The 25,764-nt window shown below is 41.7% G+C and overlaps 1 protein-coding gene across 4 annotated transcripts in view; it reads right to left on the bottom strand.

Annotated features, from left to right (window-relative positions):
- Window positions 1–25,326, bottom strand: part of LOC137629620 (progranulin-like) — a 110,450-nt gene extending 85,124 nt beyond the window's left edge. For 2 of the 4 annotated variants that reach the window (XM_068361122.1, XM_068361119.1), the window contains exons 1-9: window positions 25,210–25,326; window positions 18,508–18,617; window positions 18,034–18,192; window positions 15,066–15,235; window positions 14,196–14,307; window positions 13,686–13,861; window positions 12,634–12,819; window positions 8,589–8,726; window positions 6,471–6,596 (exon numbers count right to left, since the gene is read on the bottom strand). In XM_068361122.1, coding sequence (XP_068217223.1) covers window positions 6,471–6,596; window positions 8,589–8,726; window positions 12,634–12,819; window positions 13,686–13,861; window positions 14,196–14,307; window positions 15,066–15,235; window positions 18,034–18,192; window positions 18,508–18,617; window positions 25,210–25,292 — 1,260 coding nt within the window. In that variant the 5' untranslated portion in view covers window positions 25,293–25,326. The remainder of the gene's footprint in view (window positions 1–6,470; window positions 6,597–8,588; window positions 8,727–12,633; window positions 12,820–13,685; window positions 13,862–14,195; window positions 14,308–15,065; window positions 15,236–18,033; window positions 18,193–18,507; window positions 18,618–25,209) is intronic. The other 2 variants (XM_068361120.1, XM_068361121.1) reach the window with 2 other exon arrangements.
- Between the last annotated feature and the right edge of the window lie 438 nt (window positions 25,327–25,764).

The following is a 25,764-nucleotide window of genomic DNA, read 5'->3' on the forward strand; positions in this document are numbered from 1 at the left end:
AGTTTGTATTATTCTCAAACGTAAGAGCAAAAACAAATGTAACAAAATATGTTATTTTTATTACTAAAATAAATTTTTGAATATACTTACCCGATGATCATGTAGCTGTCAACTCTGTTGCCCGACAGAAATCTACGGTCGGGATACGCCAGCGATCGCTATACAGGTGGGGGTGTACACAACAGCGCCATCTGTGGTCAGGTACTCCAGTACTTCTTGTCAACAAGTCCTCAATTTTCTCCTCGGTCCACTGGTTCTCTATGGGGAGGAAGGGCGGGTCATTTAAATCATGATCATCGGGTAAGTATATTCAAAAATTTATTTTAGTAATAAAAATAACATTTTTCAATATTAATCTTACCCGATGATCATGTAGCTGATTCACACCCAGGGTGGTGGGTGGAGACCAGTATACATGTTAACAAAGAAGCTAAGTATCCCGTATTTCATTTTTATTAGTTATTCAAAATAACAATAAAAAATAAATAAGTACCTGGTAAGGAAGTCGACTTGAACCATTACTCTGCCTTTAATAAGTACGTCTTCCTTACTGAGCGTAGCGGTCCTCTTAGGATGCTGAACGACTCTTAGGTGGCTGAAGTATAAAGGGCTGCAACCCATACTAAAGGACCTCATCACAACCTCTAACCTCGGCGCTTCTCAAGAAAGAATTGACCACCCGCCAAATCAACAAGGATGCGGAAGGCTTCTTAGCCGACCGTACAACCCATAAAAAGTATTCAAGAGAAAGGTTAAAAAGGTTATGGAATTATGGGAATGTAGTGGGTGAGCCCTCACCTACTACTGCACTCGCTGCTGCGAATGGTCCCAGGGTGTAGCAGTTCTCGTAAAGAGACTGGACATCTTTGAGATAGAATGATGCGAACACTGACTTGCTTCTCCAATAGGTTGCATCCATAACACTCTGCAGAGAACGGTTCTGTTTGAAGGCCACTGAAGTAGCCACAGCTCTCACTTCATGTGTCCTTACCTTCAGCAAAGCAAGGTCTTCTTCCTTCAGATGAGAATGTGCTTCCCTAATCAGAAGCCTGATGTAGTAAGAAACTGAGTTCTTAGACATTGGAAGAGAAGGCTTCTTGATAGCACACCATAAGGCTTCTGATTGTCCTCGTAAAGGTTTTGACCTTTTTAGATAGTACCTAAGAGCTCTAACTGGGCAAAGTACTCTCTCCAGTTCGTTCCCCACCAAGTTGGAAAGGCTTGGGATCTCGAACGACTTAGGCCAAGGACGTGAAGGAAGCTCGTTTTTAGCCAAAAAACCGAGCTGCAAGGAACATGTAGCCGTTTCAGATGTGAAAACTATGTTCCTGCTGAAGGCGTGGATCTCACTTACTCTTTTAGCTGTTGCCAAGCACACGAGGAAAAGAGTTTTTAATGTGAGGTCCTTAAAAGAGGCTGATTGGAGAGGTTCAAATCTTGATGACATAAGGAACCTTAGGACCACGTCTAGATTCCAGCCTGGAGTGGACAACCGACGTTCCTTTGAGGTCTCAAAAGACCTAAGGAGGTCCTGTAGATCTTTGTTGGTGGAAAGATCCAAGCCTCTGTGGCGGAAAACCGCTGCCAACATACTTCTGTAACCCTTGATCGTAGGAGCTGAAAGGGATCTTACGTTCCTTAGATGTAACAGGAAGTCAGCAATCTGGGTTACAGTGGTACTGGTTGAGGAAACTGCATTGGCCTTGCACCAGCTTCGGAAGACTTCCCATTTAGACTGATAGACTCTGAGAGTGGATGTCCTCCTTGCTCTGGCAACCCCTCTGGCTGCCTCCTTCGAAAAGCCTCTAGCTCTTGAGAGTCTTTCGATAGTCTGAAGGCAGTCAGACGAAGAGCGTGGAGGTTTGGGTGTACCTTCTTTACGTGAGGTTGACGTAGAAGGTCCACTCTTAGAGGAAGAATCCTGGGAATGTCGACCAGCCATTGCAGTACCTCTGTGAACCATTCTCTCGCGGGCTAGAGGGGAGCAACCAACGTCAGCCGTGTCCCTTTGTGAGAGGCGAACTTCTGAAGTACCCTGTTGACAATCTTGAACGGCGGGAATGCATACAGGTCGAGATGGGACCAATCCAGCAGAAAAGCATCCACGTGAACTGCTGCTGGGTCTGGAATCGGAGAACAATACAACGGGAGCCTCTAGGTCATCGAGGTAGCGAACAGATCTATGGTTGGCTGACCCCACAGGGCCCATAGTCTGCTGCAAACATTCTTGTGAAGGGTCCACTCTGTGGGGATGACCTGACCCTTCCGGCTGAGGCGATCTGCCATGACATTCATATCGCCCTGAATGAACCTCGTTCCCAGCGTGAGCTTTCGATCTTTTGACCAGATGAGGAGGTCCCTTGCGATCTAGAACAACTTCCTCGAATGAGTCCCTCCCTGCTTGGAGATGTAAGCCAAGGCTGCGGTGTTGTCGGAGTCCACCTCCACCACCTTGTTTAGCTGGAGGGACTTGATGTTTATCAAGGCCAGATGAACCGCCAACAACTCCTTGCAATTGATGTGAAGTGTCCTTTGCTCCTGATTCCATGTTCCCGAGCATTCCTGTCCGTCCAATGTCGCACCCCAGCCCGTGTCTGATGCGTCCGAGAAGAGACGGCGGTCGGGGTTCTGAACAGCCAAAGGTAGACCTTCCTTGAGAAGAAAGCTGTTCTTCCACCACGTTAGAGTAGACCTCATCTCTTCGGAAACAGGAACTGAGACCGTCTCTAGCGTCATGTCCTTTATCCAGTGAGCAGCTAGATGATACTGAAGGGGGCGGAGGTGGAGTCTCCCTAACTCGATGAACAGGGCCAGCGATGAAAGTGTCCCTGTTAGACTCATCCACTGCCTGACTGAGCATCGATTCCTTCTCAGCATGCTCTGGATGCATTCTAGGGCTTGGTTGATCCTTGGGGCCGACGGAAAAGCCCGAAAAAAAAACTCGACTCTGAATCTCCATACCCAGGTAGACAAAGGTCTGGGATGGGACGAGCTGGGACTTCTCTAAATTGACCAGGAGGCCCAGTTCCTTGGTCAGATCCATAGTCCATCTGAGATTCTCCAGACAGCGACGACTTGTGGGAGCTCTTAAAAGCCAGTCGTCTGATGGAGCCGGACACAAGATCATGGTACTGCTGCACAGTCTGTGAACTGTCAACCATGGGGAAGCGAGGAAGTACAGCGACAACCCGAAACTGTCTAGACTGTCTGGGTAGTACAGACAACTCTTTATCGGGTTGCTGAGGTTGCCGCACCGCGTCACAACAAGTCACCTCTGCTGGTTGTTGAACGTCTTCCCAGTGACACACTGACTCCGTAAAAAGAAATCCTCTATCAAGGACTAAGCTTGGACTGCATGTCTTGCAACAAAGCTCAAGGTCTATGGGAGCAGGTGTGGCAACAGACGGGGTTAGCGACTGAAGCGGAACCATTTACCCTCCCTGGAAGCATGTTATGCTTAAATAAAAGTCCATAGGAGGCTAAGCAGCTTAAGGCTCCTCTCCAAATGACAGAGTCCTCAAGGGAATATCAGAAGGAGGGAGAACAGCACTTTCTCATCTACAGGAACCATATCCGAGAAAAGCTAAGTTCTCTCAGTGAGGGTAAGCATCAACTCCTGCCTGACTAGTTTGCTGCTGGCGAGTGGCGGTAACCACAGTGTGTTGCTGAGGCTGACACACCGTGTCAAAACACGGCAGCTTGTGGTAGCTCCCGCACGGCAACGGAGTGCTCTGTGTGTGGGAGTCATCAAACATCTGGCAGGGTTGACTGTGCATGGGTGGAGGAGCTCTCACAACAAGAGTGTGAGAGCATGAAGCCATGCCGGGCGCACAACCGTGGGAGGTGTAGGCCCACGGGTGCATCGTCAACCTTCTCCGCAGTCGGAGTGTGGGAGCTGGCAACAACAAAAGCAGAGTGCTGGTGCGTGGGAGGGGCTGCGGTGGGTTGAGGAGCATGCGGTATGGTATGCAGAGCATGCTGTATGCAGAGCATGAGGTAAGGCATGCGGCTCATGCTGCATGGTATGCGGCTCATGCTGCATGGGATGAGGCTCATGCTGCATGGAATGAGGCTCATGCTGCATGGGATGAGGCTCATGCTGCCTAGAATGCGGCTGCTGCATGGTATGAGGCTCGTGCTGCATGGGTTGAGGAGGATGCCTCATAGCATGAGGCTCCTGCCTCAAGGGTTGAGGAGGTTGCTGCATAGCATGAGGCTCCTGCCTCAAGGGTTGAGGAGGTTGCCGCATAGCCTGAGGCTCCTGCCTCAGGGGTTGAGGAGGTTGTCGCATAGCATGAGGCTCCTGCCTCATGGGTTGAGGAGGTTGCAGCATAGTGCTGGAACCCGGCAACTCCTGATGCGGCAGCTCACGCATGTTAGCAGATGGTGCAGCAAGAACATGCGTCTGGCAGTGAGGACTGCCACAGGTGTGGTGTGGGAGCAGGCAGCCGCAGTATCTGCTGAGCGCACAACCTCCTGCATTGTCAACCTTCCAGCATGATACTCCTGTATGAAGGAGCAAGCTGAGACTGTAAAGTCTGCAGCATGGACCACTAAGGTCTATGAAAGACAACAACAAACGGAGCTACTGTCCGTTGTGACTGAGGGTCTAAAACAGCTGGTGCGGCAACAGACGGAGTTACTGCCTGTTGCGGTACCACCTAGCCTCTCTTAGGAGGTGTGCAGTTGTCGTACTGCAGCGAGTCCGAACTGACCCAGTGGCTACACCTAGGCCGTTGGACTTGCGCGGAAGGGACCGACTTGCACTTAAAAGCTGCAAGATTTGGTCCATGGTTTCTGCGAGAAAACCTCTTCCGCAGACGAGGAATAAATGGGCTCTCTCGTCTTTGTGTGGGTGGGGTGATCACGTCGGCGACGTGTGTAGATACACCCGAAACCACAGAGGGAAACGTCTGTTCGTCGATCAAGGCCTGAGGAACCCATAAGTCCTTCGACATTACTTCTCCCCCGGGCTTGGGAGCTTGTAAGAGGTCCCAGACTAGGTGAACCACTGGCACGAACAGACGAACCCTCGAACGCAACACTGTAACACTTTGCGCATATCACTTTATCACTTTTGATTTTCTGTTTGCACTTATTTCACTGAACTCGAAACTTTAAGTGGTTTGTACCTGAAACACGCAATCCTATCCTTCATTAAAAGGTAGTAATTGCGAAAACAGTATTACAATGTAACAGAAAAACATAATGAAAGAAAGAATTCAGTGGCTGGAAAAGAGACTAAACACTAGATCAAATAAACTACGTTTAAAATCTCTCACCGCATAAAGCCTGGGAACAAGAATAAAACTCTAGAAACGTTTTACCTTCTTCCCCTCTATCGACTAGGGAGAAGAGCAAAAAAACGAGAACAACGTTACCCGCTTGAACGAAACGTTTATCCTCCTCTCTCTCCCTCCGTCTCTATCTCTCTCTCTCTCTCTCTTGACTTAGAACCTGAGAGATGAGCCCAATTATATATATCGTTAAAACATATTATTTGTTAAAGGAAAAAAACTGAAAGGTTTCCCAAATAAAAAGCTCCTTTATTAGAATAAAAACCATTTAAGCTAAGAAAGAATGAACGAAACGCTAGAATCGGTTTACTCTTACTGCAACGTGAAACCGTGAATACTCTCTCTCTATCGTAACGATAGAGCGCAAGTTGAACGTTCTGAACGTCAACAACTGCGGAGACTAAACAAAACGTTAGTTCAACTTTGAAAACAGTACGAGACTTATCAAAGAAATTCTTTCAAAAACATAAAATTAAAATAGCATAAATTCTTAACAGGAAAAACGATATGACGGGCTCAATGTTAATTAACTTCGGTTCCAAGTAAGGACCGCCTACTATTAGGAAAGGTCGCATATAAACAAACATAAAATTTAAGTTTTATAAGTTTATAATAAATGGAAAGTTAATCGAAGAGGCCTATAAATGGCGGAGAGATATAAACTAAATCTATAACTTTGTTAAGCAAAATTACCAAAAACATAAACACACTTCCGTCTAAGGGAAGGGTCGGTCATAAAAAGTGAAAGAGAGTCTATACTCTCTTCGACACCAACACTTCCGTCTAAGGGAAGGGTCGGCCATTTAAAAGTGAAAGAGAGTCCATACTCTCTTCGTCACCATAATTAAATCAAATTAATTCCAAAAGCTTGCTAAGCTAATGATAAAGCTTCCTGAATAGCGAAGGCTAAACTCTAGAGCAAATACATCACCAAATCGTGAACAATAACTCCAGAATCAACAGCGTATCCAAGTAGGTCTTGCCGGTGGCACGACAGAGGAAAAATTGAGGTCTTGTTGACAAGAAGTACTGGAGTACCTGACCACAGATGGCGCTGTTGTGTACACCCCCACCTGTATAGCGATCGCTGGCGTATCCCGACCGTAGATTTCTGTCGGGCAACAGAGTTGACAGCTACATGATCATCGGGTAAGATTAATATTGAAAACTAACCTTTTCCATAGGACAGCATCCATAATCGCCACTCTCCAGTTGACAACACGTATTGCCATCTGGGCATGGATAAGAATCTGGGCAAATAACACTACTTGAATTTGTTGTTGTTTTCAGTGATACATGCTGAAAAATGGAGGAATAAGATTAGTCCTACATACATACATACATACATACATATAGTAAAGTGACTTTTTTGTGTTGTGAATCACATTTCACATGCAAATTGCCTAATTCGTTCCAAACCCTAAAAAACACCACATTAAATTACATAACAGGCAGCTGGTGCCCTGGCCAACCTACTTTCTGTTGTCTGAATCCATTTTCTCCAAGTCTTTGTGATGGGTGACTATACTATTCTCGGCCTGGCTGGAAAATCTCTCTTCTTAAAATGAAACATTTTTTGTAAAACGAGTAAAAAATATTTTCATCTCATTCGCAACTTGCAAATTTCGTAAGCAGAGTCTTTCGTGAAGAGGTACGACTATATATATACACATATATATATATAATATACAGTATAGCATATATCAATCAAATGCAGCCATTTCTTGTCAACTGCAGGACAAAAAGCTCAAGACAAGTTGTTAGTCATATCTGGGGTTAGGCTATTGTCATCACCACACAGGCACCAACAAATTGATGAAGGTGGGAGACATGTCTGATTGCTCATAGCAAACCAACCAAGTATGGGTGACTGACTAATACAGCTTTGATGATCATGGCAATATACACACCCTTTCACCACCCTGTTAAGCTATCCCCACTCAGAAGGATATGCCATAAATAGTCTACTATCTGTACAATTCCTCACGATTAAACAATTGGTAACTTACAAAAACTTGTGAAAAAAACGCTTATATGAGGGTAAACAAAATAAAGAAGCAAAAGATACTGATTCTCTCTCTCTCCCTGGAACTTTGGATTTTAGAGAAAAAGAGGAAATTATAAATTAATTCAATCAAGAATCTTTTCCACAATTTAAAGACAAGAAATTATCATAATCTAGATCTTTTCACGAATGGAAAAAACCACTTAAAAATATTTTATTTTGTTCATTACTCCTAATATTGTTCTATTTCCTTATTTCCTTTCCTCAATGGGTTATTTTTCCCTGTTGGAGCCCTTGGGCTTATAGCATCTTGCTTTTCCTATTAGTGTTGTAGTTTAGCTAGTAATAACAACAATAATAATAATAACAATAATAATAAGAGTTGCAAATATATAATGCTATTCTTTCTTGACAAATTTAGATTTCTTTTAAAGCAAATAAACAAATTTACCTTAGCAATAACAAGTATCAGAAATCTCAAATTTAACATAAATTTGACTTTTCAAAGTAGACTAATTAAGCTCATAATGAAATAAGAAAATTTTAAATTCCTTATCTTTCAACCTTTCATTTTTATAATAATTTTTACAGTGGTTAATTCAAAAGATTTTTGGGATAACCAAAAATCAACATAAACATCAGAGAAGGTTCATAGAAATGAAATATAGATTCAAATATTTTTTCCTCTTTGTGAAGAGCTTGTTTGGAATAGTTTACTTATAAACAGCATAGTGATATCACTGTGCAGATTCATAAAATATATCTTGGCTGCCTGCTAAAGAAGGAGATGAATGCAAGAGTTGATGGGAGAAGTACAAGAGGAAGGGAGAAGTTTGGGTGAAAGGATGGAGTGAAGAAAGCTCTGGGTGATAGGAGGATAAATGTGAGAGGGGCAAGAGACTATGCTGAAAATAGGAATGAATGGCAAGCAATTGTGACACAGGTCGGGTAGGCCCTGCTGCTTCCTCCGGTTGCCTTGGATGACCGCGGAGGTAGCAGCAGTAGGGGATTCAGTGTTACGAAGCTTCATCTGTGGTGGATAACGGGGGAGGGTGGGCTATGGCACCTTATCAGTAACAGCCGAACTTGGTCGAGTCCCTTGTCAGGCTGGGAGGAACTTAGAGAGGAAAGGTCACATTTTTTCTATTTTCATTTTTAAAAAATAAGTTTTATTAGCTACCAATTAAGGTATAAAGATTTTTCCTTTCATTTTCCAGTAGTAGTCATAAAAAACATACCCAATATATCTTTATTAATATAGACAGACCAAGCCCAACTACACCTACCTGTACAACAATGGGCATTTTCTCTGTTGGGACATTCCAGATGAAAGACGGAAGACGTTTAGTACTTTTAACACAGCCACCAACAGTGCATTGAAAACCGTACGGACAGCAATGCTTTTTGTCCTCGCAACAGGTTGCCTGTATTTAAAAGATTATTAATAAAACCTTTAAATCAGGAAACTATTATCTTTAAAGGTTTTAAAATAGCAACCACTGTGCTCAGCAAGTCAATCTCCATGGTTGTTCTAAATCACAAATTACATAAAATTCTCTAATGTGTGAATTATGAAAAATCTTATACTACAGCAACATAGGTAATTGAATGAGAGTGCCAGATACTAATACCCAGGACTGGTAAGGAAATAAATAGGGCAATTTTTGTCAAACAAGTCAAGATGTGAGTCAGCTGCTGAAGAACAACACTCAAGCATAGCATAATGAATGAATAAAAAAATTTCTTCAGGATAGGACAGTTTTTAAAAAAAATAATTACTTCAATATATCAACTTTTAGTACAACCTAAGAAGAAACACACTGGAAGAGTTTCTCTCTCAAATGTAAATTTCCAACAAAAACTTACTCCTGCAATTTCTAATGAGGTGCAAACAGTTGAAAGAAATATCAAATGAAAAAATTTGATGGTAAAGACTCACCATACCTTAGTTACAGATTAATTTCACTAACCCATAATTCATATCAACTCAAGGTTTACATCAAGAAGATGGGATTGGTACAAAGACATTAATATCAGCCAAACAACAAGCTTACTTCAAGGCCAAACTATATAGTAATACAGTATATGAAAATTAAAGGACCAAGAACACTACCCTATGGAACAAGACATGGCATCCTGTAGTTCATGACAACTAACCATTCTTGCAATATGTAACTACTTCATCATCATCATGCACAGACAAAGATTGAAGATTTTTGACAAATTGTCCAGAAATAACTATTACTTGTAACAAAGCGTTAACAAAACTAGTTGAAGCAAAATAAAAAGTAAAAAGGGGATAATTTATAACATGATTAGATACAGATAAGCGATGGCTTAGCATGAACTCTTTACAATTAATTGATTGGCAAGATACTGTACCATGCGACTTGACTTTTCTGTAAACAAAAATATGGGAAGCATATATTCTCTATTCGAAAAGTAATAGTTTAGACGGATATCAAATTATATTTCCAGTTACTAGCTATGTTCTAACTCTAACACAAAATTTACTAAAATCACTAGTGGTAGCAAGAATGTCATTAGCAATAAAGAAAACACTAACCAAAGATAAAGCTCTCAGCAATATTAACAGAAGAGAAAATGTTATTGGAAAAAACAATTATAAAATGAGTAGCTACTAAATCAGTTTGAAAAACTAGAAAGAATACAAACTATTATATCAACCCTTGCATCCACATTATCCAGACATTAAGAAAAACTTTAACCTTGTTAAGCACTTAGCCACTTTTAGAGAGAAAAATGTGGAAGTAAAGCGCAAGATAAGCAAGGCAAATAGGGCAGCTGACCTGAGGTGGGGTCAGGGATTGGGTCATTCATATGAAGTGAATAAGTAGTAGTTTTGGAAAGAAGTGAAGAGAGTAAGGAAGGCTGGCTCAAGAATTGAAGAGAGAGTGAAAGATGGAAATGGAAGGTTGTTAAAAGGAAAGGAGGCAAGGAAAAGGTGGGCGGAATATTTTGAAAGTTTACTGAATGTTGAGGATAATAGGGAGGCAGATATAATTGCTGTGGCAGGTGTTGAGGTGCCGGTGATGGGAGATGAGAGCGAGAGAGATTACAAGAGAGGAAATTAGGAGAGCACTAGATGAAACGATAGTGGGAAAAGCATCTGGTATGGATGGTGTGAGAGCTGAGATGTTGAAGGAAGGGTGAAATTGTTTAATGTGTTTTGTGTTGTCAAAGGTACCAGTAGATTGGGTTTGTGCATGTATTGTACCACTATATAAGGGTAAGGGAGATGTGCACGAGTGTTGTAATTCAAGGGGTATTAGTTTGTTGAGTATAGTTGGAAAAGTGTATAGTAGAGTACTGATTAATAGGATTAAGGATAAAACAGAGAATGCTATCTTAGAATTACAGGGTGGTTTTAGAAGAGGTAGGGGTTGTATGAATCAGATTTTTACGGTTAGGCAGATATGCGAGAAATATTTAGCAAAAGGTAAGGTGTATGTTGCATTTATGGATCTGGAGAAAGAGTAAGATAGAGTTGATAGGGAAGCAATGTGGAATGTGATGAGTGTTACATGGAGTTGGTGGAAGGTTGTTGCAAGCAGTGAAAAGTTTCTACAAAAGTAGTAAAGCATGTGTTAGGATAGGAAATGAAGTAAGCAATTGGTTTCCGGTGAGAGTGGGGCCGAGATAGGGATGTGTGATGTCGCCGTGGTTGTTTAACTTGTATGTGGTGAGAGAGGTGAATGCTCAAGTACTTGGACAAGGAATGAAACTGGTAGACGAGAATGACCATGAATGGGAGGTAAATCAGTTGTTGTTTGCGGATGATACTGTACTGGTTGCAGACGCGAAAGAGAAGCTTGGCCGATTAGTGACAGAATTTGAAAGGGTGTGTGAGAGAAGGAAGTTGAGAGTTAATGTGGGTAAGAGTAAGGTTATGAGATGTACGGGAAGGGAAGGTGATGCGAGGTTGAATGTCATGTTGAATGGAGACTTACTCGTGGAGGTGAATCAGTTCAAGTACTTGGGGTCTGTTGTTGCAGCAAGTGGTGGAGTGGAAGCAGATGTACGTCAGAGTGAATGAACGGTGCAAAGTGTTGGGGGCAGTTAAGGGAGTAGTAAAAAATAGAGGGTTGGCCATAAATGTAAAGAGAGTTCTATATGAGAAAGTGATTGTACCAACTGTGATGTATGGATCGGAGTTGTGGGGAATGAAAGTGACGGAGACAAAAATTGAATGTGTTTGAGATGAAGTGTAAGGAGTATGGCTGGTGTATCTCGGGTAGATAGGGTTAGGAACGAAGTGATGAGGGTGGGAACAGGTGTAAGAAATGAGTTAGCAGCTAGAGTGGATATGAATGTGTTGAGGTGGTTTGGCCATGTTGAGAGAATGGAAAATGGCTGTCTGCTAAAGAAGGTGATGAATGCTAGAGTTGATGGGAGAAGCACAAGAGGAAGGCCAAGGTTTGGGTGGATGTTTGGAGTGAAGAAAGCTCTGGGTGATAGGAGGATAGATGTGAGAGAGGCAAGAGAGCATGTTAGAAATAGGAATGAATGGCGAGCGATTGTGACGCAGTTCCGGTAGGCCCTGCTGCTTCCTTCGGTGCCTTAGATGACTGCGGAGGTAGCTGCAGTAGGGGATTCAGCGTTATGAAGCTTCATCTATGGTGGATAACAGGGGAGGGTGGGCTGTGGCACCCTAGCAGTGCCAGCCGAATTCGGTTGAGTCCCTTGTCAGGCTGGGAGGAACGTAGAGAGGAGAGGTCCTCTTTTTTATTTCATTTGTTTGAAGTCAGCTACCCCCCAAAATTTGGGGAAAGTGCCTTGGTATATGTATGTATGTATTTTCTGGTCAAGGGGAAAATTGTTGCTACACTACTGTTTACTTTTACAATATTAATCATGAGTCCCTAGTTGTTTTGTCGTTATCGGTTTTTCTTCACACGTTTTTCCTATAACTAAACTTTTGTTTTGTTATGAATTTCTTTCAAATTAGGATGCTCAAATAGTATTAATGAAGGTACAGTATTGTAAAAGTCTAAGGGGCTGAAGATACTGTATGCTGAGAACGCTTTGCACTTCAGACAATATCTAGGTTATAAGGTAAAGTAAACAATGGTTGAAATGGTTTGTTCAAACACCACATGATGACGTGAGCTACTGATGTGGAGAATACTCCAGTCATGACCAAGTTGAAACTGATTTCCTATTGATGGCAGTCTTCTTATTCAAGTCTATATTCAATCATGAACTGGAATGGGAAGGATGAAGTAGAGTAGAGTCCTTTGTACTAAAACAAAAAAACATAGGGTAATAAAATTTTAATATCAACCAATGAAAAACACCTACAGTACTTACTCTTTCCAATGGGCAACATCCATAGGCACCACCTTCAAGCAGGCAACAGGTTGTGTGTGATGGGCAGTGATACTCTTCATCGGGACATACAATATCACTGACTTGTAATTTATCAATTGTCGATGCTTCTCTCCATTGCAAGGCTTCTAAAGGCTGACTTGGAAATGACCATTGGAAAGTTCTTTGCTGGAAGACATTTATATACCATTAATTATTCAGCTCCAAGTAATATTTCAGATTACAAAATATTTATTGGTTTACAAAAATGTGCTTTCTTTGTATTTGGTGTATCACTTGATAAAACTTATCAAGCAAGATGAAAAATAATGTATAAAAAACTTCAAATGGCTTAGGAAAGAATCAATCTTAAAACTTCCTAATTAACTTTGTTTACTGAAAAATTAAACCTTGTAAAACCATCAATATATTAAGTTGGATAATATACACCAATCAACTGTATATCAATTATGAGGGATGGAATTTTTGTAATCAATTAAAAAAAAAAAACTGTTAGGAGGAAATGGTAAAAATTATGGGAAGTGCTTCTCCATTAATGAGAAGCAAATAAGGGATTAGATTGGATTGCGAGCCTTTGGCTATTACAGGCCTGAGATGTAGACAGTAAAGATGGATCAACAAAGAAAAATGAAGTTTGTAAAAATGGGAATGTCCAGATGGATGTGAGAAGTCACAAGAAGATATATGACCTGAAATGAGGGTGAATTGAAGTAGAGGAATTACTGTGCTGTATTGCAGAAGGTTCATGTTATACACAGTGAAGATGACCAGGTCTGTCAAAAGATCATGAAAATAAAAGTGGATGAGAGGAGAAAACAGGTGAAAGCCAAAGTTCAAATGGAAAGATAAGATGGTACACAGCACAAAAGAAATGCCCAAGAGAGCTAGATACGCAAGACAAAAGGAAGGTGGACAAATCAAAAACAACCCCTTGACATGTCAAATATACGACAGGGTATCCAATTTCCTATTTCTTGCAGTTTTATATTTCTGTTTGTGTTTATGTCTATAAGCAGGTACAAAAATATACTCACAACATCACATGTCCCTAATGTTGAATTGCAATTGGTTCCGTGGGGGCAGCAGTGAATACCATCATCACAACACATTGCATCTGTGTAAGGGCAACAACCGTAACGCTTTCCACTAATTTTGCAACATGTGTACTTCTCTGGACAAGGATGACCATCAGGGCAAACTCCACCAGGATCTACAAAGAAAAATACAAAAAGACTTGTAGAATAATTTACAATGAATTTGTTAAATAAGCCAACCACAATCAAAATTATCAAATGAAAAAAAAGAATTACGATTATAGATTTTTTTCTTTTTTTTTCTTAACAAAACCCAGACTTATTCTTTTGTACTAGAGTTATTTTTATATAAAAACACGATAATCATAAATTCCAGGTCTCAACTTTCCATATAACCAAATTGAGAAAAGACAGCCTAGACTAGGTGGGTTAAACTCCAGGAATCATAAGCTTATCTATTAACACACAAGTTACTTGCATATAAAATATGTATATCAATGGAATGCTTACCTGAAACCTGCTGATGATGAGGCTTTCCAACAATATTTTTTGTCTTGAAGCTTTTCCTCATCATCTTATCTCTCAATGGATATGCATTTACTCCAATATTCATTTCAGCAGACTAAAAGAATAAAAAAAAGACATTCAGTTATGCTGTATACAGGGATATAAATCTGTAAATTTTATAAGGCCTAATTTTACATTTACTATATGCATAAGAATTTGTTCCTTCAATAATAAATCTTTGAGATTAAGAAATTCAAATATGATTGTTTATCTAAAAAGGTCAATACTGTACCTTGCAATAAAAATGAATAAAAAAATTACAAAGTCTTGTATATGAGGTGCAGAAGAACTAAGAGCAAAATAATGTACAGTATCAAGTACATGTGACAAGGTAAAATTCTGACATTCTTCACAGAAAAAGATTCAAATAATAATACACTATATATCAACCTCCTCATCTTCATAATATGAATACCCCAGTATTATACTGTATATAAACCTAATCTTCTTGATAACATATCAAAATCATCTTTACTATTACAAATATCATACATTAATCTAGTCTTCATTACACGAATACATGTACTATGTACTGTACTGTATCATGTATCAACTTTTATCTTCTTCATTACATGAAGACTATAATTCAACCTCTTCAATATGAAGACTATAATTCAACATATTCATTATATGAATACTGTATCTCTACTGCATCTTTATTAAAAGAATATTCATGAAATAAACCATAGCACAAAGGCTATAAATAAAAATTTGATACTGGAAAATCAGATAAGGTGCGAGACTCTTACTCGTTTTAAATTTATTTGAGAAAGCTTATTGATATACTTTACACTTATCAATGCTTATACTTACATAACATCTTCCTGATGGAGTGCATTTCAAACCATTGGGACAACAATGAAACCCATCACTGCAACATGTACCATTGTTGAATGGGCAGCAACCATAGCTTCCACTGTACATTTTACAACAGGTAAATCTTGAATGGCACGCCGTGCTATCAGGGCATTCGTTGGCATCTGCTGGAAATAATTTAACAAAATTTCAGTTAATACAGTAATCTACTACTATTGTATTACTGCATGCTGTATTACGACAGTTTAACACAATCTGGTTTTCAACATCAACTCAATCTATGATATGGTACATTTTCATTTACAGTTTCCCAGATGCACCAAATTGTTAAGCGACAAAAAAAACCTACAATGAAAACTATTACTATTCTCTCTTTCAATGTTGAGTTACATAAATTTACTCTTAACTACTATATAAGGAAATAGGGGGTCTGAAAATCATTAATGGTGCAACAACTATGCAAAGATTTTCAACTTTCACTTTATTTTTACTTAAATTACCCCCACTAAAACTCAGGCTTGACTGCATTGTATTGGTATCCAACTTATTGGTGCTTTCATAATTCTCGCGCAGCCAGCTGTCATCTAGCAGTCAGTTTGTATTGTGCTCTACTTTGTAGCACAGCGATAGTACTTACCGACTTTTCATAAGCTATAACAAAGAGGATAGTAATGTAACAGCGTTGCACAGCCGAATGCGGATGATGCACATTATATAAAGGTGGGTACACACATGCGAACAGAACCTTGTATTGCAACAGATTCTTGTAACAAAAATGCAAGTGTGGACGGTTCCTCGAACCCGAACCCAGTTCCCGCGAGGTTCGAGGCTCCATTCGTTCCCCGTCCCAGCAATTGTCTGGTTTGGGCCCCGAATCAAATCAAAGGGAGTCCTCTTTGCATGTTACGCAATGTGTGGACGGGACTTGTATTGCATGCTGATCAACAGAGGTTGCTGAACTTGTTAACACAGATTATGAACAAGGCCGTCCATAGTCAAGTCCCTTGTTTTGGTCAGTCAGTACATATATGCCTACAATGGCGGATTGGAGTGAGGAAAGTGTCCTTCACTCTATTACTTATTACGAAGAAAAGACTTTACTTAGGCATACAAAACACCTGAAACATTTTAATAAAATACATCGCAATGATGCATGGATATAGCACAGAAAAACTGGAAAATCGATGGAGGAATGCAAAAGGAAGATAAATTGCTTGCTTAGCGTCTATGAGAATGTTAAGATTAAGAACAACCCGGACAGACTGATGATCACAGTGGATTACAATGAAGTTACGTGCTTAACGTGGTTAAAGTTTATTCTGCACAATTTGACACCTTGTAACGGTATACACGTAACTCAGTTACACATACAAGGTTCAGCCCTCATGTTACCCACCTTAAGGGTTTACGAAATACAAAGTAATAAGGCCTCCTTGGATTAATTGGGGTTGTAGGGATCAAATAAGATGTAACCTTTCTTTAAGGATACAAGCACAGGGAAACTATTAATTTTTACCGTTAATGTAATATCCATATTACTGTATATCAAAATTTTCTTTAATAAGAACCTTAGCAGTACCAGCTGAACTCAGTTGAGTCCCTTGTCAGGCTGGGAGGAACGTAGAGAGTAGAGGTCCCCTTTTTGTTTTGTTTCATTTGTTGATGTTGGCTACCGCCCAAAATTGGGGGAAGTGCCTTGGTATATGTATGTAAGAACCTTATACGTATACAGTATTACTGTGCATAATAAAGCAAATACAAAAATTAGGCAAAGGAGCACAACTACGACCATAGCTTGGAATTTTTGGAATTCTAATAATTTTATATTGGTCTAAGAGAACATCTATTTCACATTTCAAAAAGTTTTATTTTTAAAGAAAGTACATTAAAAATGACATATAAAGTATGGTATTCATGCAAGCAACTCCAGTTCCATAGGCTATATTTTCTGACCTGTGTACTTTTTTTGCAAAACTAAGGAAAGCTATTAATTTAATAATCATGTCCAATCTAATAAAATTATTTTTTCTGATTTCCTAATGAATGAATTATTAGTTTTTCTTATATACTAGTGTGAGGTATTCATATGTAAAAGTTTGCTGCACCTCTCTAAGGTAAGGTATTCTTACTTCTTTGACTGCTTGACAACTTTCATTTTAAGGTTATACTGAAAGATGCATAGTGTTAGACAGTACCTAAATAGCCCAAAAGTGTAAAATTTACCCATAAAAATAGGCAGATGAGATTATCATGTTTAGAAGTCTTGCTCTTGCATGCACATTTGTTACATGTAGCCTATATATGCATGTGGGAGGGAACACTTTTGGATTAGAGGGAAAGGGATCATCACCAGTAAGCAAATAACCCTAAAATATGATGAAAAATCTCATCATGGGCAAGTAAATAACCCTAAAATATGATGATTATGTCCTTATGATCCCAGTGGTAAATCAAAATTACCTCTAAATGCCCATACCTACACTAAAGTCTATTCATTCACTTTCTAAAACAAACACTTTGAAGCCTGGGCATTTTTTTTTACCAATTTTTGTCATTCAAACTTGAAACAATAGGGAATTTTATGGCCTACATTCTATGATTATCTAAAAAAAAAAAAAAACAATTTGAATACTGTATTGCGACTTAAATCTATCATTATCATGAGCCGTAACTGGTCCACTGCAGGACAAAGGCCTCAGACATGTTGTTCCACTCGTGTCTCTTTACAGTCTTTCAATGCATGTTTATATCTTCGAATGTTCTTAGTTCGTCAATCGATCATATCTTCCTTCCCTTGCTTCTAGCATTTTGTTATTCTTAATATCCAAAACAAAAAATTTACTTATATGAATGCCAAGCACACTATACTATGCAAGTCATTATTTGAATAAACGAAATAAAATGAAAATCAAATTAAATAACATTTCAGTGCAATTTATTTTTCTTTCTATATCAAATAACTTACCTGAAAATGGTCTTATACCATTTCCCTCCTGTGTATCTTCAACCTTCAATTTGGGCAATACTGGTTCCACAATTTCAGCATCTACAGGAACATACCAGTTTGACTGGACTGAGGACCCATTTCTTATACATGACTGATGTGCAATATCACAGTCCATACCTATCAAACAAAATTACAACAGGTTGAAAATACTAAAGTTATGAATTAAGTCTTCAAAATAGATGTTCTGTTTGAGAACTAAATAAAGAAACATTAACCTCCATAATTAAAACACACACACACACACACTCTCTCACTCTAGGTAGATGGAGAACGCTGGGCAGATACATCGACCCCACATAAAAAAAGAAGAAAAAAGATCTATCTATCTATCTATCTATCTATATAATATATATATACACTACTTAATAATCATAATCATCAAATTACTGTATATCTTTATATAAGTTACATTAAAAAATTTCATGGTCTTACTATGTGGACAACAGTGCACATGATCAGCACAGCATTTAGCCTCGGGGAAGGGACAGCACCCAAATTGTTTATCACTGCTTAGTTGACAGCATGTCATGAAATCTGGGCACCTAGAAATTTCAAAGAGTTGGTTATCAAAGAGCATAAACTTCCATAAAAGAAATTATTCAAGTATTTCACACTTTATTCTTGCTGCGTATAAGAAAGACATAGAAAAAGAGCCATGTACTGTACTGAAAAAGTTTGTGCAATAGCCTAAACATATATTGATAAACAAAAGCATACTAAAATAAACTCAGAGATAGTGTGTATTTTTCCCCAATACAAACATGCTGTTATTTATTTGGATATTCTTTCAGCAAGGCTGGAAGGTAGCCATTAGACAAGTTCGAGGTGGCAACCCTGGCTGGGGGGTACCCAGCCACCTCTATACATACTGTACTCTCACAGCTGTGAGCTACGTCACTTTTGGTTGCAGGCAGGACTTCAGGGGGACAGATGATGGCAGGCTAATTTATACAAATAACTCCAGGTTTGTATTAGTTTGGGAAAAATACAAATATCCGAATTTTTCATTTATTCCCATACTAACAAACCTTTTGTCATTTATTTGGATGACTCACTCTTAGGTGGGTGAAGTCCTAATTCTGACATGGACAATGACCCAGTTTTACCTAGTACAGTATATGACTGTAGTCTAGGGAAAACTAACACTTCGCTAAAATATACAAAGCGAGTATAATAGCGGCCTGAACAATTCATTGTGATGAGAGTTTGTCGTCTTATACAAAGACATTTCGAATTTACATAGGAAAGCAAGAAGTTTCCCATTGCTTACCTCAGAAAACAATGGGGACGTGGACAGTATATAAATTTATGACATACTGTACTAGGCTACACATGGGATGTGATGATTACCTGCAGAGGTTGAAGCCAGCTTGCAGAGGGACCTGTGGTGCTGTACCCCAAGGGAGGGGAAGATGCAGAAAAGAAAAGCCAGACACTCTCTCATTCATCCCAGTCTAAACCTGGGTAACCAATGCTCTCAACCAACTGCTACTTGTCCATCAAAAAGCCTGAGGTATTCTTAAACCACTTATTGAGCAGCTACCACAGGACCGATAGTAAAAGTATTGGGCCTCCTGTGGGTCACGTCTTTTAGATACTGGGCTATGAAGGTATTCTGTCTCTTCCACACACCCGCTTGTAGTAATTGCAACACGGAAAAGTTGCGTTTCAATGCCAAGGACATAATGATGTCCTTGACATCACGGGCTCTAGGTTGTTGAGCCAGAGGGGGATCAGGAGCCAAGGCTCTTTCGATCACCTGGCGATTCCAAGGAGACAGTGTTCTTAGTGATCCTCCTCTTTACCTTATCCGAGCTAACAAACAGAGGTGTTAGTCGGGGCAGTGTTGCTGCCGTGCGTTTAAGATAGTATCTCAAACTCCTCACTGAGCATAGTAACAACTGACCTGAATCATTGGTTACAGAACGTTGACTCGCAATCTGAAAGAGCCCCATTCTAGGATCCAGTACCCCTGGATTTTGAGTCTTTTCAATAAACTCCGGGACGAAGACGAGTGTCACTTCCCCCTATCCCCTTGAATGGGCTATGTCATACAGGAGGCCACAAAGTTCACCGAATCTCTTTGCCAAGGCTAAATCGAGCTGGAACACAGTCTTCAAAGTAAGGTTTCAGTCAGATTCATGGCATAATGGTTCATAGGGAGGTCCTTATAAGGCTCTCTAGATGCAAACCATGTTCCAAGAGGCCTAACCTCTGACTGAGGGCAAGTAATCTCATAAATCCCGAAGAGGAAATGTCCACACTCCTTTCAGCTTAAAGGCAAGGCTCAAAGCTGAGCAATAGCCTTTCACCGCCGTAACAAAGAAGCTTTTCCTCCCGATGGTATACAAGGAACAACGCTATTACTGGTAAAGAGGCATCAAGAGGAGAGAGATTCCTTCCAATACACCAACCACAGATTACTCTCTATTTTGCCTGGTAGACTGAAGTCGAGGACTTACGCAAGTACCCGGACATTCTTTCTGCAACTTATCAGAAAAAGTCCTTCTGAGAGAGGAGACGCTGGATATTCTCCAAGCGTGAAGTCGAAGCAACTTCACGGTTCTGTGAAAAATGTTTGCTTGTGGTTGTTTGAATAGATCTGGTCGTGGAGGAAGCTTTCTCGGTAGATCTACTAGAAGTTGCAAGAAGTCCAGAAACCTTTCTGCATGATGCCATATCGGAGCCTTTCTGCATGATGCCATATCGGAGCTACAAAGGTTATCATTAGATCTTTGGATGCTCTAGTCTTGTTGAGCAGTCTTCTCATCAGCCAGAGCGGGGTAAAGGAGTACACATCAATGTTGTCCAACCATTGTTGAAATGCATCCTGCCATTGAGCCTGAGGGTCCAGGACTGGAGAACAGTACAGCAGAAGCTTGCTGTTCAGAGATGTTGCGAACAGGTGTACAGGTCGGGGAACCCAACACAGTCGGACTATTCAAAGACCTTTTGGAGCCTACTATTCGAGTCGCTCTGCTCAGATTGTCCGTGAGCACATTTCTCTCGCCGGGAATGAAGCGAGCTGATAAGACACCCCGAATGTTCTTCAAACTATCTGAGGATCTTTCTTCAAACTATCTGAGGATCTTTACTGCAAGATGGCATAGAGGCTGTGAAAAGGTAGCACCTTGTTTGTTTATGTAAGCCACTACTGTGGTGTTGTCGCTCATCAACACCACAGTGACCTGCCAGCAACTGTTGGAACTGATGAAGAGCTAGGTATGCTACTCTCATCTCTAGAAGAATTGTGTGCTGGTACCTTTCTGACTGATAAAAAGGCCGGAGATCGTGTGATGCAGCAAGCGAGGCCCACACTCTTCTTTTGATACATCTGTGAAGAGCATCAAATCTGCAGAAGGGACGAAAAGATTCCGACTCCTGCGAAGGTTTTCGTCTGCCATCCACCAATTCAATTCAAGTCAGTCAACTGATCCTGAGTAATAGGAACTCCAGTGTCCAGTGGATCCAAGTGTTGGTTCCACACGGACTTCAGCTGCCATTGCAGTAATCTTATCCTGAGGCAGCCGTTTGGAACCAGACAGAGGGACTTCAGCTGCCATTGCAGTGATCTTATCCTGAGGCGGCCGGAACCAGACAGGAGAGAGAGGTTAGGCGACCTAACAGACTCGCCCAACGAGAATCTGGAAGAACTTCCTTTATTAGGAAGGGTGAAGCCACTTCTCTCAGTCGGTGTACTCTTTCGTCTGATGGGAAGACTTTCTGTTGGACAGTGTCTCTTATCATACAGAGGTATACCAGTCTTTGAGAAGGGAGCTGTGATAACCGAGGTTTATCAGGACACCCCTGATTTTGACAAAACTGGAGAAGCATGTCTCTGTGACGAAGAAGGGTTGTCTCAGAGTCTGCCAGGATTAGCCAGTCGTCCAGGTATCTGAAGAGACGAATGCTGTTCCTGTGAGCCCAAGATGTCACTACAGCGATCACACTGTCGCGAGACGAAAGCATAGAACCTTGAACTGGTATATTTTGTCCTCGTGTATCAACCTTAAATACTTCCTTAAAGACGGATGGATTGGGCTCTGGAAGTATGCGTCCTTTAGATCTGATCTAATGTGCACACAAAGTCCCTTGGTGGAACCGCCTGAATGACAGTGTCTGCCGTCTCCATTCTGAACAGAGTCTGTTGCAACAAACTTGTTCAAAGGGGAGAGATCTATGACTGGTCTCCAGCCTCCAGTCGCCTTTTACACTAGAAAAATTTGACTGTAAAAGCCTGGGGACCGGTCCACAACCTCTTGGAGAGCGCCTTTCTGCAGCATGGTCTGGACTTCGGCCCTCAGTTCACATAGAAGCTTAGATGCACTGGATCCTGAGTCAGAGGATCGAGAGATTGAATGAACGGGACGCGATACCTTAGAGTGATCACTTTCACCGTCCAGGGATCTGCCCTGTGGAACTGCCACCTCTGCCAGAGGCACTGCAGGCATTCTCCCACAAGTAGTAGGCAAAGAGAAATGCCATTCCTAGTGGGAGTGACCACCTCGGCCACTGCCCTTCCCTCCCTTCTTTCCTCTTTTGGACTTGTTCCCTTACTGGCCTTTGGACTGAAATGGCCATTTAGACACCTTAGTAGGTCCTGAGGCCCTTGAGGTTGAAGGATGAGATGAAGGTGCTTGCTGGCTGTGAGAAGACTGGAAAGGTTTTCTATAGGGCCTCTATGTCACAGCCCTAAGGAGGAGAGAATCATTTGACGATTACCTTCATCATTCAGTAGCCCTTTCTATCTCCCATGGAACGAAGAGAGAAGAATCCTCGAGGGTGGAATTCCTCGACCTGGAGACTTCCACCTTCGGCAACTGCTTGTGGTATCACTTCTCCTGAGTATAGAGTTCGATCGACCACAAGTTGACGATGTGGTGCGATAAGAACTCAAGACTCCAGTCTACCTGGCTGACTCCTTAGAAAGATATGGAAGCGTACCATGAAGCCCAAGGATCCTAACCATAGGTCGAGTCATAAAGCCGCCTGCATGGCGTACTTAGTGCCCCTCTCAATGTTAAGGAGCTCAACTGCCGAGAGGAAGGCCCTCAGAGAGTAGAGGGTCTGAGCCAGAAGACCCTTCGTTAGAGATTCTATTAAAAGGTCGAGAGACACGGTGGAATGGAGTTCCCCTTCGATCTCATAGTACTTCCTTTGAAGGACAAAAGGAAATGGTTGAGACAGAGTGGAGGAACCTGCCCTCAACGAACTAGAAGTTCCGGATATCTGAGCGATAGCCTTCCTTTTGGCGGCCATCAAGCCTTTAGACTAGGGCAAAGCTACCTGTATACTAGTTCTAGGAGGCTTCCGAGTCTCCAAGATCTCATCGAGAACCATATCCTTACCCTCCTGGGTGGTGGTACCAGGAGTTAATAGCCTATTGAGGGCCCTCATGCAAGATGGGACCTGCCAAAAGGTATGTTCCGACTCGCGTCTCTCTTGCTCAGAACTAAAGTTTGGACCTTCTCTGTGCCTCAGCCAAATGAGCTTCCCTTGCTGCAGCGTTCTTTTGTTTCATCTTTGTGTCCTTAGACTCCCTCAACACAGGACGATACTCCACGGTGTTAGGAGGGGGAACTTGCGAGGGCTTCGAGACACCAGCAGCCGAAGCATTGACAGTGGAAGCCGAAGGCTCCTCCCTAGGAGGAGGTAAAGAAATCTGACTGCACTACCTCAATTTCTTGAGTGTTGAAAGTATGTACAGCTATCTCCCTGAGCGAGCCAATGTCCCTACTCGTCCTAGGGTGAATGATGTCTGCGTGAGATGGTGTTACGCGTCTCATCTTTTTCTTCTGCCTCTTAGTCATGGTATTCATTGCCTTAACCGGAGTAAAAGGCAGGTTGGCCATGCAAGTCAGAAGGAGGCGGCCCCTCGGCACAAGATCGATATGAAGGCGATCCCCGTGCTTTGTCCAACGTTGGTCTCCTTCTACGGTCGAGACTCCCAAGAGACTAACTTGAAGAGAACTCCTGGGGAAGCCTTGAAGTAGCTCATGACTGGCAGTGGAGGAGCCACACCCTGAGACTTCTGCTGGGTAGAGAGGAAGGTGCTGACCCATCCAGGAAGCTCAGAACTTGTAGGCAAGCCAGGACCTTCCCTTGAAGGTCCAGGAGGAGAACGTCCCATAGGGGGAGCTCTAGAGGGAGCCTGCGTAGACGTAGGAGAGAGGTTACAGGATGATGAGGTCCCAGGATGGCGAGTAAGATCGTCATTAGCAGGAGGCCCTTGGAGGAGCGAACACGAGCAATCACCTTATCAGCACGTGGAGGGTCCAGGAGAGGGAGACAGATGGACTTCGCAAAGCTCCAAAGCCTGAGTTGTTAAAGTCTCTGGAGAAGGGTCCTTCCTGGCACTGCGCTGAAGGAGACGAACAAGTTCTTCCTTCGAAGGGGATGCAGAGACCCATAAGGTTGGCTATACCTGCAACACATCTGCAAGGGAAAATGGCTCCCAGGCAGCTGGAGGTGAAGTTGCTCCACTAGAGTTGCTTAGTAAGGAGTTAGTCAGCCTGAGCTCCTGCTTGATCGTCCCTCAGAAGAGCACAAACGAGGAGCTTTGGAAAGAGATTTGGGTGTGCGAGAAAAAGAAGACTGCGGTTTTCTCGCCCGAGGAAGAAAAATAGCGCTTAGCCTTCTTTATGTGCCGCCCAAATTTCTCCCATAGGGAGGCAGGCCACTCCCAACACTGCACAGGACGAACCCTGCTCGCAACGATGCCCTCTACATGAAGGACACAGAGAGTGCGGGTCGGTATCCAGCGACGACATGAAGGTACCGCACGCAGCACCCTCGCGGCCGAGACAGGTCACCATGAAGGCAATCCGAAGAAAGCACGCACACCTGAAAAGAAAAAGAAATTAAAGATGTCCAATGACAGCCTTGGGAGGAGAGAGGGGAGACGTCCACTCTCTACCAAGCCAAAAGAAAAAGTGGCGTATCTCACATCTGTGAGCGTATATATAGAGCTGGCCGAGTACCCACCCAGTCACCCCTGGCCTACCCGCTCAAGCGGTCAGGCAGGGTTGCCACCTCGCACTTCAAGTCTAATGACTACCTTCCAGCTTTGCCGAAAGACAATCCAAATAAATAATAGGTTAGTAGCATGGGAACAAAACTTTTTCAAGAGTTTACCTTACACGACCTCCGGGGCAGGTTTCTGCTGTTACACATGCTGCCACGAGTAAAGAACTGCTCAAGATAAGCAGTCGCAACATATTGTAAAGCTAGCAGCTGCAGATTCAGTTAAATCTGAAATGAATAAATAAAACCAAGATATATTAGGATTCTTACATGTTAGTATGAAACACATGCCAATGTATTTTTTACACTGGCTCCACTATGGTTGTCTAATGGGAAAAAGGGCTATTGATGGGGGAAAAAAAAAAAAAAAGGAAATTCTGTATAATGCAAAGATTCTTGCCCTCACTATAACCAAAAACATATTTATCTGCTCAGAACCTCTATTAGCACACAAATCTCTAATAATTTTGGTACACGATAAAAGACAAATCTTTTTTTTTCAAAGTCCAAACTGCCAATAACTGGCCCCACCCCAACTGCCAATTACTTCTCAATCATGCCTCTCTTCCTTATAGCATTACTGTCCTTACCTCTAACACTATCCCTTCCCATTTCTTCTTCATTAAAATGACCCTTCAGATTTCTCCACCATTCTAGTGTTTCTTG

This window comes from Palaemon carinicauda, chromosome 37, assembly GCF_036898095.1.
Source record: "Palaemon carinicauda isolate YSFRI2023 chromosome 37, ASM3689809v2, whole genome shotgun sequence".
Taxonomy (NCBI): domain Eukaryota; kingdom Metazoa; phylum Arthropoda; class Malacostraca; order Decapoda; family Palaemonidae; genus Palaemon; species Palaemon carinicauda.